The sequence below is a fragment of the Cyprinodon variegatus genome, unplaced genomic scaffold (genome assembly GCF_000732505.1).
Source record: "Cyprinodon variegatus isolate N-32 unplaced genomic scaffold, C_variegatus-1.0 Scaffold382, whole genome shotgun sequence".
In the NCBI taxonomy this organism is placed as follows: domain Eukaryota; kingdom Metazoa; phylum Chordata; class Actinopteri; order Cyprinodontiformes; family Cyprinodontidae; genus Cyprinodon; species Cyprinodon variegatus.
This window is the reverse complement of record NW_015150835.1, coordinates 561,783-577,510: the sequence shown is the minus strand read 5'-3', so window position 1 is coordinate 577,510 and position 15,728 is coordinate 561,783. Positions and strand designations below refer to the sequence as shown.

Below are 15,728 nucleotides of genomic sequence, written 5' to 3'. Positions count from 1 at the left end.
TATTTTTTCTTGAAGATGTAGGTTTCTCCTTTACTGTATGGTCAATTCTTATTTTTGATTCCCATGTGAAGTTTTCTCATGTTGCCTCTAACATACATGTATTTTTTCTCTGCAAAAGCATAAAGGATATTTCTATTCTATTGAATGCAATAAACAAATTTGCATTTAAAGTTCAGAACTGAGAGGTTAGACATGTGGCACCATGAATATACATTATTTTAACCCATTTAGATAGTAAAAAAGTTTAAAGTTGAAATTTAAAGTAAACCAAGACATCCTGATGCATAAAACTGAATTAAACAGGTGAGAAATGGATACATAGCATGAGCAGTTAAAACAGATTGTTAACTTTAAATAAAAAGAATGTTTTATTCACATAAACTTAAACATTCAAACTTGCAAATAGAAGAAATGTAATTTACACAGTTATCATTTTTACAAAGGATAATTTTACTACAGAAGGTGATATGCATAATTTTTTTGAGCATATTTACAAAACATACTTCATTTATCTCCATCCATTCAGTCTTCAGTGTAATTTACTTTTTTTTGTGGGGCCACTTCTATCATCCAAACCATAAAGAATCAAAGTGTCTTTTGGAACAGATAAAAATCTTCCAATGTGGCCAAAGCCAGCTCCGTGCAAAAGACCTCATCTGGCAAGGACACCAAGCGGTCCAATGAGATGTAGCTGGGTAGGTTTGGTTCATATTGAGCCTTTCCGAGATACTGGAGAAACAGGTGTCGCTCTTTGAGACGAAGGAACTTTGTATTGAGGACCTTAAGAGATAGTAAAATAGTAAAATGAAAATAAAATAAAAGAAAAAGGTTTCATTTTAAATAAAAACCACAAGGAAAAGATAAAACACTTTTTTAAAGCTTAAAATAAATAGCTGAGGCCACCTACCTGTGGAAACTTTGTGATCAGGTGGTGGGGAACCTTCATGGTGTTATGAAGGAAGTCAAATATCTGGGTTAGCTTTTTTTTATTGGTTGTCAACACCTTAGGGACGGCAATAACAATATGCTGGATCTCATTTTCCTTAAACCCAAGCTCTATTTTACACACCTGTAGAACACATTACGAAAAAATAAATTTTAAAAAGTGGTTTTGCATGCCGTCGAAAAATAAATTCAAATTCTGTTTTTATTTTTTACATGTTATGCTCTGACTCTATACCTTCAAATTTTCTTTAACAGGCTCCAAGCTGCCACAAAGTAACCTGGGGAGACGAGCAACAATATTCCGCGTCTGTAGAGAGATTAGAAATGGTCTGTTAGTGTTTTCTTAATTTTCTTATTGTCAAAAACAGAAAAAAATACTTATCATTTCAGCAATAATTTTATTTGATACTAGATGATCTCATATAACATACATTGGAAGCACTGAGTTTAAGCTGCTGCTGATAAAAACCCAGTCTGTTGTCCAGCCTCTTCACACTGAAGTTAAGCAGATATGGCGCTCTGGAGACCATAGATGCAACCGTTTCTGAACTGAACTTCCTCGACTTTAGATAGTTCACCCTTGGTAAAAACAAGAGAAAAAATCATCAATATAAGGGAGAAGGAAACGTTAACAAGTGTCCTAAATAAAGTATTCGGTATAAGTATTTTTATTCTTCATAAAAACTTTGATGTACCAATTTGGAACTTGTTGTGATGAATCAACACAAGGCAGTCTATTAATTTTAAATAGAAAAATAATTCTTCATGGCTTTATCCATTAATTTTTCCCAAAATAGGATAATTAAAGGTGAGTCCAGGTGAGTCCAATCTGCATAGTGAATTAACCTGTGAAGATTGGACTCACCTGGTTAATTGGCTGGGCAGAACAAACACATGACTTAGGCTACATTCACACTGCACCCTGAAGTGACCCAAATCCCATTTTTTTGCCCACATTTGACCGTGATCTGTTCCTTTCATGGCAATCTGAACAACACAGATCTGATTTTTTCTAATGTGACCCAGGCGACTTGGCTATGTGGTCCTAAATTCGATATGAATCTGATCCTTTCAAATGCGACTTATGTCTGAACAGCCAGGTCGCATTCATCTGACCTGAACACCATCAATACCCAACAAAGGTCACTATTCTGCTTCTTGCTAAACATAAATGGCAAGAAAAACAAACACCACGGTGGACGATGATGCAGAGAGCAGTATCTTTTTTTAAACATCTCAAAAAGATTGAGGTTTTAAGCGCTACATCTATGTTTACTTCCGTAAACACGAAGCACGCTGGCTTTTGATGTCATTGTGTCATCTACTGCGCATGCGGGACAATTAAGCTGTATGACTGCAGTTCACACAGGAGATCACATATAAAGCGCATATATTTGGAAATGTGAATAGCAACGTAAAAAAAATCGGATTTCACAAAAAAATCGTAACTGAGCATCAAGGCCAGCAGTGTAAACATAGCCATAGAGATGACTTGTTAACTCCAGATCCTCCATCTCTGCAAAAAGCAGTTATTAGCAGATGTAACCTATTGTGATTTATTGTAAAAAAAAAAAAAAAAATTGAAAACCTCATAAAGCCTTGCTCAATTTATCATCTGAAAACTCTAGAAAGCTGTATAACATGACCCTTCGCCTAAATAAACAGATCTAGAAAGTACAACAGTAGGGTTCATATAGAAGAAGATGCCCTGGTCAGATGAGACAAAAATTTATGTTTGGCCTGCATATAAAAAAAACAAAAAAAACACTTGGCATTACGGAAAGCTAACGCTTCCCATTACCTGGAACACATCATCCTAACAGTAATACATGGTGATAATACAAGTATCAGGCTTTTGGGAAGGGGTCAGACATGATAAAAAACATCCGAGGGAATTCTTGAAATGTTTTCCATGCTACTATGAAATGCTCTCCATCCAGTCTGAATGAGCTGAACCCATATTGCTGCTACAATTTTTGCCATAGCATATTCTATAATGTATTAACTTCAACAGGCTAAATTTAAGAGATACATTTTGGTGATTTGTCACATAAAATACACTGAGGTCTGTTGTTGTAATGTGACAAAAACTTTAAAAGTGTTAAGGGGTGTGAACATTTTTTCCAGGCAGTGTATATTTTCATGTTACCTGGCTTGCAGGTTTTCCAAACTCTCTGAGAGGATGAATGGATTGTGAGAGATGATGTAGCCTAGACGAGAGTCCTCCACTCCAATTTCTTTTAAAAACAAGAGGCGAGGTGCTACATCTCTGTTGAAATCAAGTCTAAGCAACATGGAGCCAACATTGGGTCTTTGCTCCAGCTTCCACAAACTTACCCCTGTAACAAAATGTGATTGAAAAATCAAACTAAATTTTAAGTTTTGAGCTCTGAAACAGCAAAAAAAAAAAAGAAGAAAGAAAGAAAAAGGTTTTATGAGTTGTTTACCAAGCTGCACCAGCTTTGTAAGTGTCTCCGACTTGTCAACATAGTCGCGAAGAGACACAGAGGATGGAGGAATAGAGGGAGGAATAGAAATGGCAGCAGCTTCTTCATCACTGATTTCCTCCAGTGCTGAACAGTGGTCATTAGCATCCAGGTCTTCTTAATAAAGGAAACAAAAACAGGAAGTCAGAAGCAATTTAATGCTTAAAGAGCAATTGTTTTATCGCATTGTCAATTATAATGTTTGACGACAGAGACTCAATACATACCAGGAGGAATCAAATTTGGAGGGCAGGGTGAAACATCTACTGTTGGCAACAGAGCAGGCTTGTATTCAGCAATGTCAGTTCCAAGTTTGCTTTCCTCCGTCTCGGTTGTCAGATATTTTGCTGTAATACCAAAGTAGCAAGACGTTGGACGTTTCCAGCTCAGTCTTGTCTGAGCTGCTGTGTGATTTCCTCTGGATAACAATCCTTCGCCGATTTTGGTAGATTTGTCTTTTCTCACACTATGTTGAATTTGAACATAGTACAGACGGGAGCTGTTCATTGAGGAAAGAAACCCTCTACATCGCAGACAGAGCTGTGCGCAGGCAGAGGACATGGTAATCCTGGAAAAAAAAAAAAAAAAAAAAAAAGAGGTTTGAAAACAATGACAAAAGAAATCATCCATTATCAGGCTGAGTGAACTAATCAGGTTTTCTAGATATGTTTTTGAAAGTATAGATTTCACGTTCAATGTAGGCCTCCCTATGTTGGCTCCCATAGAAAGTGAAAATAATTAAAAATCCTGCTCTAAGTCATCTTTCTTCTAGCTGCAGCTCTGCTCTCATTACATCTAAAACAGATGTTAAACACTTTTGTTTTATTTTATATTTTAACCCAGTCAAGTGCTTGTTATTGGGATGCAGGGCAAAAGTGGTAAATGCAGAACATTAATGCACAGATCAGGACATCTGCACACCCTATGCTTAGAAGAAGCCTCTCTATAGACACTGCAGCCAGGAAAAGAACAGAGGAAAAAAAAAAGGTGTGGAATCAGTTCAAAGATCAGCTTTATTTGTATAGATAACTCTGATCATAGGTCATTTAATTTTTATTCAATGAATAGATACAAGATGAGATAAAGATCAAGCCAAACAAATTATATGAATAAATAATTTCAATTATTAGATTTCTTGTAAAAACGATATTTAAAATTAGACAAGCTATAACCATTTAATATTAATGCAATTGTATTTTCAAGGGTAACTGAATAACTTAACAGAATTTAATGTTTGTCCAGCTCGATGTATGCAGTATATCTGCAAGTAATTACACTTGTAACAACATATAAATATAGATTTTTTTCATATAACGCATGATGCCGTAATTAAAATTTATGTTATAAAGCTATTCAAGTGTAAATTCACTTTTCAGGTAGTTGTTTATAATGTCCTCTAAGAGGCTGGTGTGACTATGCTATGCTAACATGCTAAGTTTATAGCAACCCTAAAAATCACATAGCTAACCCTGGTTGTAACAAAACAACGGGACAATTAAAATACTCACGTTTCTATTCAAACCTTGGTCTCTTACTGTGGCAACCTAAATTAAGATTACACTTCCGTGATATTAAGTTAAACATGGAGTTGAAACGTTAAGAAATATAAATTGTTTTTCACGTGGACATGGACGGAAGATCTGCACCCAAACGTCCCATATTTTCAGACGTTCCATTGCTTGTGGTTTCATCACTGGTCAATAATTATATTTTTTATAGCGTGTTCTTTATTCAATGGAACTGTTTAGAAACCCATTATAGTAAATAAATATAGGTTTAATATATATTTTTACATTTTGTTCCAAATGGGTATATTTGAAAAAATACTCATCAACGTTTATGCACCCCTCCTTATTGAAGTAAAGTGGTTCAGTCCGCCCTCCAGGTTCCTTAGAGCTGGTTATCCAGGCTCTGAGGATTGTCTCCAAAGTCTGCTGGTGTTCGGCTTTCGGTTGTAAAATTATATCAGAATAACTTACGGAGTAGTTTAGGGACAGTAACATGGCAGCCACGGCGGTTCTCCGCTCATCGAGGAGCCAAGATAATAACTATATACTGCATTTCCGAATGATAAATGAGCAACAAGTGGAAGATATCTGTCTTGACTTCTTCTACAAGCCACACACCATCAGCCTTCTGACAGTTACTGTGCTTAGTCTCATGTACTTTGCCTTCACCAGGTAGGCTACATTAGATTTAGCTATTTAATCTCAACAGTTTGTTTATGGGAAAAACCCTTATTTTGACAGGGACGATGAAAACTCTGACAACAACCTTCGTGTCGGTCTATTAGTGGTTGTTTCCTTCTTCTTGGTCATCAGCATCCTGGCTTTTCCCAATGGTAAGCTGTGGATTAAATATAATTATGAAATGAGAGTATGAAGTCATAAACCTGGGATGGTTGAAATTATATCATGCTTTCAGTTATCCTGTTTTTTTGGGGGGGGTTTTTTTTGCTGTCTTAAAGGGGTCTTTTCCTGTAGTCCTGTCCATTTAGTGAAAGCTTCATATCATGGAGTGCATAGAGCTGAGGGAGGGGACAACAAATGGTAGACAAGAGAGGGATCCGATTTAAAACACTATAGACTTAAACTGTCCTCGGCCCCAGAGGTGAAGCCAACATTTTTTATAAGGGTGGCCAGGCAATAACCAATGTACACTGAGGGGTGGGCGATTGACCCTCAGGTCAATCTACACAGATTGACCTCATTTTAACTAGTTGCATACCCTTACAAACGGAGCTCCCCGTCCCTCAGTGAGGTCTAGAAGCACAAGATCTATATCCAGCCATTCAGCAAAGATGCTCCTACATGGCTGTACATCTTATTTTGGCCTCTGACCAATTAGATGAGCCCTTGAATGACCCCAGGGTCAATCTACACAGTTCCAACAGGAAAATGAACGAGCAAAAAATCCCTATTTTCTAAATAAAGACTAACTATACTTTCCTAAAACCTTTGCTAACAAATAGACGCATATATTTAAACATCTGTAATTTTTAGATAAAAGGTATAGTGGATAAAACTCAGTTTTGAGTTTTGGGGCGTAAATCAATCATTGTCATTACTTACCTACTTGTATCAATAAACATTCTGCATAACATTGATATTTGAAAGCACTAATATCTACATAAATTGATTATTTGAAAAGTTTTTATTGAAATTGTTATTTATCTTTGATTTCACTGGAGACCCCTAGATGACTCGCAGAGACATAATTTTCTATTTACCCCATAAAACACAAAATCTAGTTCTAAAAAGAGCATGAATTCTGTACTTATCATCTTTGATGTTAGTATATGGATGTGTTTAATTAACCACAGAAAATTAAAATGTTTTGAATATTCCACTTGAGAGTATTACTGCTGCCACCATCTGTATTAGAGGGAACAATGGTAGGGGTGGCCTATCAAACCTAACCTAAGACTATCAAACCGTCAATAGCCATTTTCTGAAAATGATCTTATCTTAAGAAATTCTGAGTATCAATGAAAAGGTGTGACTTCTTAGAAACAAAATACAAAGAAATGAGGGATTAGCTAATATTCTTCCTCGTATCATAAAACTCGCCTGTAAGAGCTAAAGAGCAACACTGGTTCTTCAAGCTTTACATTGTTTAAACTTGTGTGATGCTTTATCAGATTTTTCTGACAAGCGCTCCTCTAACTGGACTAAAGAACATGGTCACATTTTTCTTCACAAAAGCTTCAGTTTCCTATTGCAGATTTTAAAATTTCTTTGCAGTCATATAATATTTATGTCAGTTATTTTTATTTTATATGATTACATCTCATTGAGAGACATGAAGAATTCACATGTTGAAGCAGCAAACTTTATAAAAACGGTAGCAAAGATATCAATTTGCAGTTTGAGTGTATAATTCATTTTTTTTTTTTTTTATCACTAAAAGAAAAAATACTTTCAAAGTGGGTTATGGTTCTATTAAATATACATAATTGTTACCTAAAGCCCAGATCTTCTTTATCCTTGTGTTTGAATTATTCACCTGTCCCATAAAAATAACTCTTCATAAAATGACTAATGCTCTTTTCTTTAGGACCCTTTACAAGGCCTCATCCTGCGATATGGAGAATGGTGTTTGGTGAGTTACCAAAAGATGTTCTTCATATGCAAATCATCTTTGACTTAATTTTCACTGTGTTTTCTCTCGTCTCTGCTAGGTCTTAGCGTGCTCTACTTCCTTTTTCTCGTTTTCCTCATCTTCCTCAATTGGGATCAAGTAAAGACTCTGATGTACTGGCTTGATCCCAATCTGCGTTTTGCCAAACGGGAAGCTGACATCATGGTAGGGATGGTTCCCTTCCCCAACTTCCATTGATTTATGAAAAATCAGAGCAAAGAGAAACTTATTCCCTTTGGTTTTTAACACTTATATGTGCTTAAGATGTCTGTCTGAACAAAAAGTGCATCAGATCTACCATATAAAACGATTTAATCCCTTTTGATTACAAAGCATTCTATCATTTATTTTCATTCACATTAAAACATTTGTTTTAGCTAAAAATAGTTAAAATTTCACATCCAATTGAAACTTTAGGACAATAAGATAGAATATCTGCCTGTAAGAGAAAATTGGTCTGTATCTATTGGCTACTTTGTCCTTCTATAGGAATATGCAGTAAACTGTACCGTGATAACATGGGAGCGTGTGCTGAGCCACTTCGACATCTTTGCTTTCGGCCACTTCGCAGGATGGGCCATGAAGGCTCTGCTGATCCGCAGCTACGGCCTGTGCTGGACCATCAGCATCACCTGGGAACTCACTGAGGTAAAAAGAAAACATGGCGAGACCACAGCAGTCTTTGCTGGTTGTGATTCTTAGTTATTTGCGCATGAGTATGCTGTGTACTCTCACTAGTGTTAGTTAGTTTATCTTTATTTCTAACTGTAATAAAAAAAAATAAAATGCTCACATTTAGTATAACTAATTTAAAAAAAAAACTGTAGACCCTATCAGAATAAGTTCATCTTTCTATAATACTTCTCCACTAAACCCATATCAGTCTCATGAAGTTCAATAAAAAAAACTGTACCTTTTTGCTGTTTTGACATTCACTCTGCTCTCTGCCCTTCTGACCCTCTCTCCCAGCTCTTCTTCATGCACCTTCTGCCAAACTTTGCAGAGTGCTGGTGGGATCAGGTCATCTTGGACATCCTGTTGTGTAACGGAGGAGGAATCTGGCTGGGGATGACAATCTGCCGTTACTTGGAGATGAGGACCTATCGCTGGGCCAGCATCAAGTCAGTGTTGGCCTCATCTTATGTTCTCATAGCATACATATTGGTCTTCATGAGGCCAGTAGCAATGCTGGTAATAATTGGGTCTTAATAGTTGGAATTCTGACAAATTAAACACCAAAAAAACCTGGGCACCCTTACTTTAAGTTATTCGGTAAACTTGGCTAAAAGCATTGTTTTCAAAGAAAGAGGCACTCATTTCCACGTCTTGCTGCAGAGCATAGGAAAAAAAAATTAATAATTCTAGATCAACAAAACAGACCCAAGAAATAAGGAAATGGTGTACTCTTCTTTTAACAAGATACAAGACTCTTCAAATCTAAAATCTTTTACATCTAAATTCTTTTACAAACTCCCATTTCTACAAAAATCAACCCATTTGGTTATTTTTTTATTATCACTTTTTGGTACATTTTTAAGTTACTAAACCACAATATAATTACTTTTACAATTTTAATGAATATATATATTTTTTCTTTTATTTTGATGATCTCTGCAAAATGTTTGGACACCACCAGCTTAAAGAAACCTCATTATTGCTGCTTACAAAGGTGGTTTAAGTCCCCTAAGAAATTGAATTTCATTAGATTAGATTAGATGAGCTTTATTGATCTCACAGCGGAGAAATTCACTGGTCACATATTGGCATAGTAATTAAAGAAGGTCCAATTTCTGACTTTGACCCAGTTAATAATAGTCCCTACGGACATTTGTCAAAAATATCATAATCCAGAAGGTTTTTTGAAGACCTTTTGGTTTTGTTAAAAAAACATTAATAATAAAGCGATTTAGTGAAAAAATGCCAAATGTCAGTTATTTCTAATGTTCTGCTTGTGCTCAGAGAAATCCACTCAACCACGGGGAAATTAAAGCGAGCCGTGCTTCAGTTCACTCCAGCCAGTTGGACCTACGTGCGCTGGTTTGATCCAAAGTCTTCGTCCCAGAGGCTGGCAGGAATCTACCTCTTTATGATCTTATGGCAGGTTGTGTCCATCTTCTGTTCTCTGCTTAAACCTTTAATACTCTTAAAGTCTTTGGTATATATTTAAATACTATTGGGTGTTGATAGTTTATTGGAGCTGATAAAGCATTTCAAACAAAGATCTTCTCTTTAACACATCCCTTAGACGGCTGTTAACAACTTTCATTCATTTCTGTTTGCAGTTGACGGAGCTGAACACCTTTTTCCTGAAGCACATCTTCATCTTCCAGGCCTCCCACCCTCTCAGCTGGTGTCGCATCCTGCTAATTGGAATGATCACTGCACCCACAGTGCGGTGTGTTCAATCTTTGAAAATATCTTCTTTAACAGCATAATTTTCTCGCAGAAAATAATGGAGGTTAATAGAACAAGAAAAGTTTCCTCTAACGTGAAAAATAAGCTGCTTATAGAGAAATAGCTCATGGATGTAGATTACTGTCTTCCACATTTTTTTCTACACATGATTACATTCCTTTTGTATGACTATTTATGTTGACACAGATGTTCTTATGCTTTAACAGACAGTATTATGCATACCTGACGGACACTCAGTGTAAACGGGTTGGCACACAGTGTTGGGTGTTTGGGTAAGTTTTCTTTCTTATTTTATAATTTCTCTCTTAATAACATTTTCTAGTTTGTCAATTATACTGAATAACTTTTAAGTAGCAGCAATAAAATTTGCAAATATTATCCTACTAAAGGCCCTTCCTCACCTATTGTTACACCATTTTAAATATGATAGAAATAAACTTTTTATATAATCATACACTGTAAGAATGCAGTATTTACTTTAAGTACAATAATTTATTAAAGAAGATTTCTCTGAGAAAGTATTGTTTTCCTGCTGTGCTTTTTTAGTCCCTGTGCTTTTAACATGACAAGCCATAAAGGCAAGATTATCTTATCTGCTCCTTTAAAAATATGTGTTCCTCAGAACACTCTCTTAGAAGAAAATGTCTTTTGGCTTTAGCTTCAACTTCAACCGTCTCTGCACTTTGGGCAATAATTCAAAGGTCTAAAAAAAAAAAAAAAAAGCACATGGAAAGGTGACAAAAAGGAACATCCTCCACTATACCTTTAAATACAAATAAATTGATGCCCTTAGTCTGCAGCAGTTGCTAGGGCAACAGCATGAGCCTTCACCATCAATTAGAAATCCCTAATTGTGAGATTTTCTAGGTACATTTCCGAAAATCATGATTAGGTCTATGTTTAGGAGTGGGGGAGGAATATATAAACCAACTAATGACCCTGCATGTCTGACAGAGACCTGATGGTGCAGTTTAAATGTTTTGCCATAAGAGGGAGCAGTTGTTTTATGTTTCAATGTTGAAAGACAGCATTCAAGAGCTCATTGGCTTTTTTTTGTTGTTGCTGTCTTCTTTCCTTTAGAGCCATTGCATTCCTGGAAGCTCTTGCTTGTGTAAAATTTGGTCTTGACTTATTTTCCAAGACTCAAATTTGGTATGTGGTCCTTTGGTTGCTCTGCCTGGTAAGAAAATATATTGATCAATGTTTGTGATTTTTAGTTGTAGTTTATTTGAACACTCAGAATGTGGACCATTCTCCTGAGGGCTGGGGAGTATGGATAGGTACCTTTCACATGATAAAAATCTCAAAAATATTTAACTTTTCCTTGGTTATTTCACAATATACAGTATAAACTTGAAGAGAAAAACATGTGATGGGGAAATACATTTAAAACAATTGGGGGGGGGAAATTCTCAGGTAACTGTTGAAAGGTTCAATGTATTCTATTAGGCTTTTCTGTGAAAGAACAGGACAATGTGGTACATAAACGGGAGAAGGTAAAATGGATTAGAAAATGAAATCCTAAAAAGACTGACTAATGTCTGATGTGGATATTTTCCCAAATATTCCAGCTCTTGTCTTTTACAGCCTGTATGTTATCCAAATGTGTTTTCAGATTCTTTAGGGGAAAAAGACCACAAAACAATGTATTATTTATTTTCACTGCAAACAAAAATTAGTTTAAATGTTTATGTCAACTGACCTTTTTCTTCTCTTTTCATTCAGGCGCTCATTACCCTCCTGTGTCTATATGGCATGGTTTGGTATGAACAAAGTAAGCTAAAGGTGAGAACCATCCTTTGCTCTTGTCAGTGATGCCATTAATTGCACAATAATCATCAGATGTTGAGATCAGAGTTATCTATTGAGTATTTTTTTATTTTTTTGGCATAAAAGCACTAATCCACAGGTTTGTAAAATTCCAGATTATAATGGATCTCTTGTTTTGTTTTGGTGTCTCTCACTCGTAAAACAAACCTATCAACAAATCAGACTAGTCTATATAGTATTTGTGGGTTGATTTCTTTTAAAATTTAAAGTAAGCATGGAGTTAAAAAAATTATTTCCCAAAATATTGCAGTTAAGGTTTTTGCTTAGAATGTTTGTTTTTCTCTTTAACTGCTCTAAATGAATACATACCTTCTTTAATTTAGCTCATTAATGATTAGTTTTAAAAATCATGACAGATTGTTTCCTATTTCAAAATGTAAAGTTAAAGGTTGAAGTGTTTATTTAAAACAAATAACCACCATGTCACAGAAGGCGTTTTGTTTTTTTTGTCAACAGAGCGTTTCTTTACAAAATGACGACCCAGATGACAGAGGTGTGTCTGACTTGTATAGTTCCAGCCCTGATGATCAGATAGGTAGGCCTCATAGCAATAAAGTTTTATTCAATGGCATTTTCTCTAAATATTAACCGTAGCTGGGTCGTATTGTTTTTTTGCCTCTTAGATCAGACCGATTCATCTGAACATCTCCAGCCAACAAAACGGAGAAAGGGCCCTGCTAGGAACAGGGTTATTGGCAGCCAAGGGGGGAAGAAACGATGAACAAGTGAAGAAATTATTCAGGTTTTTTGGTTGTTGTTTTTTTAAGGGACCATTAGATGGTAGATTTAATATATAATTGATATTTACACCTGTAACAATGTTTTGTTTCTTTTTGAGTCACTGAAAACCAAAAAACTGTGATAAAGGCGACATTTTTAAGATTCAGCTTGAAGTTCTAATATGTTTGAGAGTCAGAAATGACCTGTATCTGCAGGTTTAAAGCTTTGTTAAACTGCCTGATTATAGTTCTTGATGTTAAAAGTAACAAAAAAGGCTGAAGTGGAGTATTAAAATCTACCTTAAGCACTGTTTTGATGCTGCTTCACTGCAGCATGATGTTAAATATGCACTAAAAATAAATTGACCTCTTTATACATATTTAAATCAAATTAATTATTTCAGTTGAAATATCTGAATTTTGCACTTTTATCTGATCCAGTTAAAGGTTTAAAGGGCTTTTCTTAGATGAAAGCTGCACTTAAGTGTTTTGTACCAACCGATGATGAGACCAAACTACTGTTACTGAAGCATCTAAGCTTAGTGTTTTTTATTCTGACTACTAATAATAACCTCTGAAAATATGATGCTTTTGTAAATGTTTGATTGTAAAAGTGTGTTTAATTTTCTGCTATTTGTATTTGATTGTCCTTTAGCGTTATTAAACTATGTTTAGGACTCAAGATAAAACTTGAGTTGGTAACATTGTTAGTTCTGCACATTATAAACTGCTAGTTTGCAATTTTTTTATTTTGACAAAGTAATTAGCACTAACTTGAGTAATGTTTGTGCCTTGAACACTGAAGTCTTCCTGTGAATTATTACTTAACAATAAAAATGTATGATAGTTGTGTTGCTTTAAACTTGGTAAGGTTACCTATGCCAATGTTTGATTCTAACTTGATTTTTCTACACAGTGTAATGGGCACATTGAATAAATATCCGTTTTTGAGAATAATCTTTGAAATAATTTAATTGCTGTCAACATCCAGAAGGTTTTTTTTCTTTTTTTTTCACTGTTGGACTCTGAGATATTAACAGTTGTTCAGTAATTTATCACTCGTACCACCAGTGGTCCGTGTACCCCTATTGGTCTGCTTTGCATGGCTAGTGGTACATGAAAATATTGTATTTCTTAGGTAGTAGAATAATTAGGGTTGGGTCTCTATTTTGTTTTGTGAGGACCCAATTGAAAAAATTAAACAAGCTTTTTTTTTCCACCAAAAAGTAAGTTTAGAACTAAGTCATTCTGAATATAATTTTTGCTCTGTATTTTGTTCCCCATTCATCAATTTTAAATGTGATTATAAGGGAGTTACTCAGAGGAGCTCCACTTTATTAAATACAGGCACATAATATGATTTTATCTTGTATTTATTTTGATTCCTTAATAACTTCCAGGCAACATATTCGCTTTGTTTGTTTTTTTTATTTGTGATAGAAAGCATATATATAAAATTAAATGCTCAAATTAAAAGGAATGAATAGATGGGAAATTCCCCTGCTCGATAGCAAAGATAAAAAAAAAAAAAAAAAAAACATAATTAGATTTAGAAAAAACATAATTAGATTTAAAAAAAATTAAATAAAACTCAGTCCTTCAAGTCCGTCTAATGGAAGCTGGGACAAAATATCTTTTGTATATCTCTGTTCTGCTTCTCACAGAGATCAGTCTCGACATAGTCTTTATTTGAGTTATTGCACGTTCCACTTTTGGACAATTACCTACTTTTGACTGAGAGGGATACTCATGGTAAGACCAAATGCCCAAAGAGGTACAAAAGTTAAAAAAAAGTTGGGAAACAGTGACCTACACAATATGAGGACAACCATCCCTGATGTTAAGTCAGACTACATTTTTCCTTGTTTTGTTGTTAAACTAGTTATATTCCATTAAGAAATTGCAAAATATCCTTAAGGTACAGGAGAATTAAATGAACAGAGAATTTGACTTTTCAACAAGAAGTCCATCTTTCAAACCCTACTTTTATGATTCAAACTGTCGTCAGCTAATTTTCACAGAGTTGTGAGTGATGAATTAATAAATTTTAAAGGATTATAATTAAAGACGAGACTGGTAAAGTTCTTCACAGCAGTGTTGGTGATTCCATTTTACTGTCTTGGCTCAAGATTGGCACAAGCTCTGATTTGGTTGCTTTAACTTTTCTGTTAATCTAGTCAGTATCTTTCATAGAAATTATCAATTAGATTTAGGCTTGGACTTTAACTGAGCTTTTGGTTTACATATTAGGGATTGTAGGTTTCACTGCATTCTCAAGTTCATTAGTCTTTTCAAGGGTGAACCATTTTTCCAGTATCACGTCTTCTATAGGTTTTATAAGGATTTTTGAATGCTATTTATAGCATACCGGTCCTGGATAAAAAAAGAAAAAAAAGAAATACAACATGATACTGCCACTGCCATACTTTAGCATGAATATGGTGTGTTTGGGGTAACTTGCTGTACAACGGATTTTTCCACCACAAATAGTTCAAAGGCTGAAAACTTAAATGTTGGTGTTAAGTAGAAGGAAAATCATAAATTATGTATATTACTCTATTTCTTATAACATAAGATTTTTTTAAATGTGTTTTTACACATTTGGTGGCTTGTATTTTATTTTTGACCATTCTTATAAAAAACAACAAAAGAGCTCAAATTGGACGGTGAGGTCATGTTTTTCCTCACTGCGGAGGAGTCATTTTCCTCTAGGTACCACAGAATTGTTTCAGTTCAGCAACAATTTTCAAGCATAAGAAGCATCTTTAAGGTCATATAACAGAGTCCTAAACCGATTTTAATTGAAATTTGCTTTGAAATGTTTTGTCTGAGATTGCTGCGATGGAGCAAACAGTGTTGATTTTCACCCGGTTGGTTCTCACACCATCCAAAAAGTTAAACTGTGTATCTCATTGGTCCCCTTATCATTTTCCAACAGTCTTGTGAGTGATGACAATGCTATAAGATGCAAACATTCATCCCACAACCGCAGGGTTGCTAGTTTAATCTCATCAAACTCAGTTTTTTGTGTGTTTTTGCAAGATAATGTTAGTGTGTAAGATATTGTTAGTGTGCCCCGTGTTAGCTGTGGCTACAGTGTAGCTTCTCTCCATCAGTGGTTAAACATAGTGTAAAGACCTTTGGAGTCCTTTGACTTGAAAATGGACTACCTAAGTAAAGGGCATTGGTGCAT

The 15,728-nt window shown here is 35.1% G+C and overlaps 2 protein-coding genes across 3 annotated transcripts; one reads left to right on the top strand and one right to left on the bottom strand.

Annotated features, from left to right (window-relative positions):
* Positions 1–370: 370 nt before the first annotated feature.
* On the bottom strand, positions 371–5,090 carry mterf3 (mitochondrial transcription termination factor 3). The gene is made up of 8 exons (XM_015386946.1): positions 5,053–5,090; positions 3,659–3,999; positions 3,393–3,548; positions 3,095–3,284; positions 1,377–1,524; positions 1,181–1,252; positions 908–1,069; positions 371–780 (listed from the first exon to the last, which is right to left on the bottom strand). Exons 1-8 carry the CDS (start codon positions 5,088–5,090, stop codon positions 586–588), a joined length of 1,302 nt encoding a protein of 433 aa, XP_015242432.1. The 3' UTR covers positions 371–585.
* Positions 5,091–5,342: 252 nt separating this feature from the next.
* ptdss1 (phosphatidylserine synthase 1) lies at positions 5,343–13,681 on the top strand. Of its 2 annotated transcripts, none has more exons than XM_015386949.1 (13): positions 5,343–5,611; positions 5,681–5,772; positions 7,488–7,532; positions 7,612–7,736; positions 8,061–8,219; positions 8,541–8,692; positions 9,531–9,672; positions 9,854–9,966; positions 10,193–10,258; positions 11,067–11,166; positions 11,712–11,771; positions 12,273–12,309; positions 12,440–13,681. In XM_015386949.1, exons 1-13 carry the CDS (start codon positions 5,433–5,435, stop codon positions 12,535–12,537), a joined length of 1,368 nt encoding a protein of 455 aa, XP_015242435.1. In that variant the 5' UTR covers positions 5,343–5,432; the 3' UTR covers positions 12,538–13,681. The 2 variants fall into 2 exon arrangements, with proteins under 2 accessions (XP_015242435.1, XP_015242434.1); XM_015386948.1 differs by having other exon boundaries at positions 12,273–12,351; positions 12,440–13,677.
* The last annotated feature ends 2,047 nt before the right edge of the window (positions 13,682–15,728 follow it).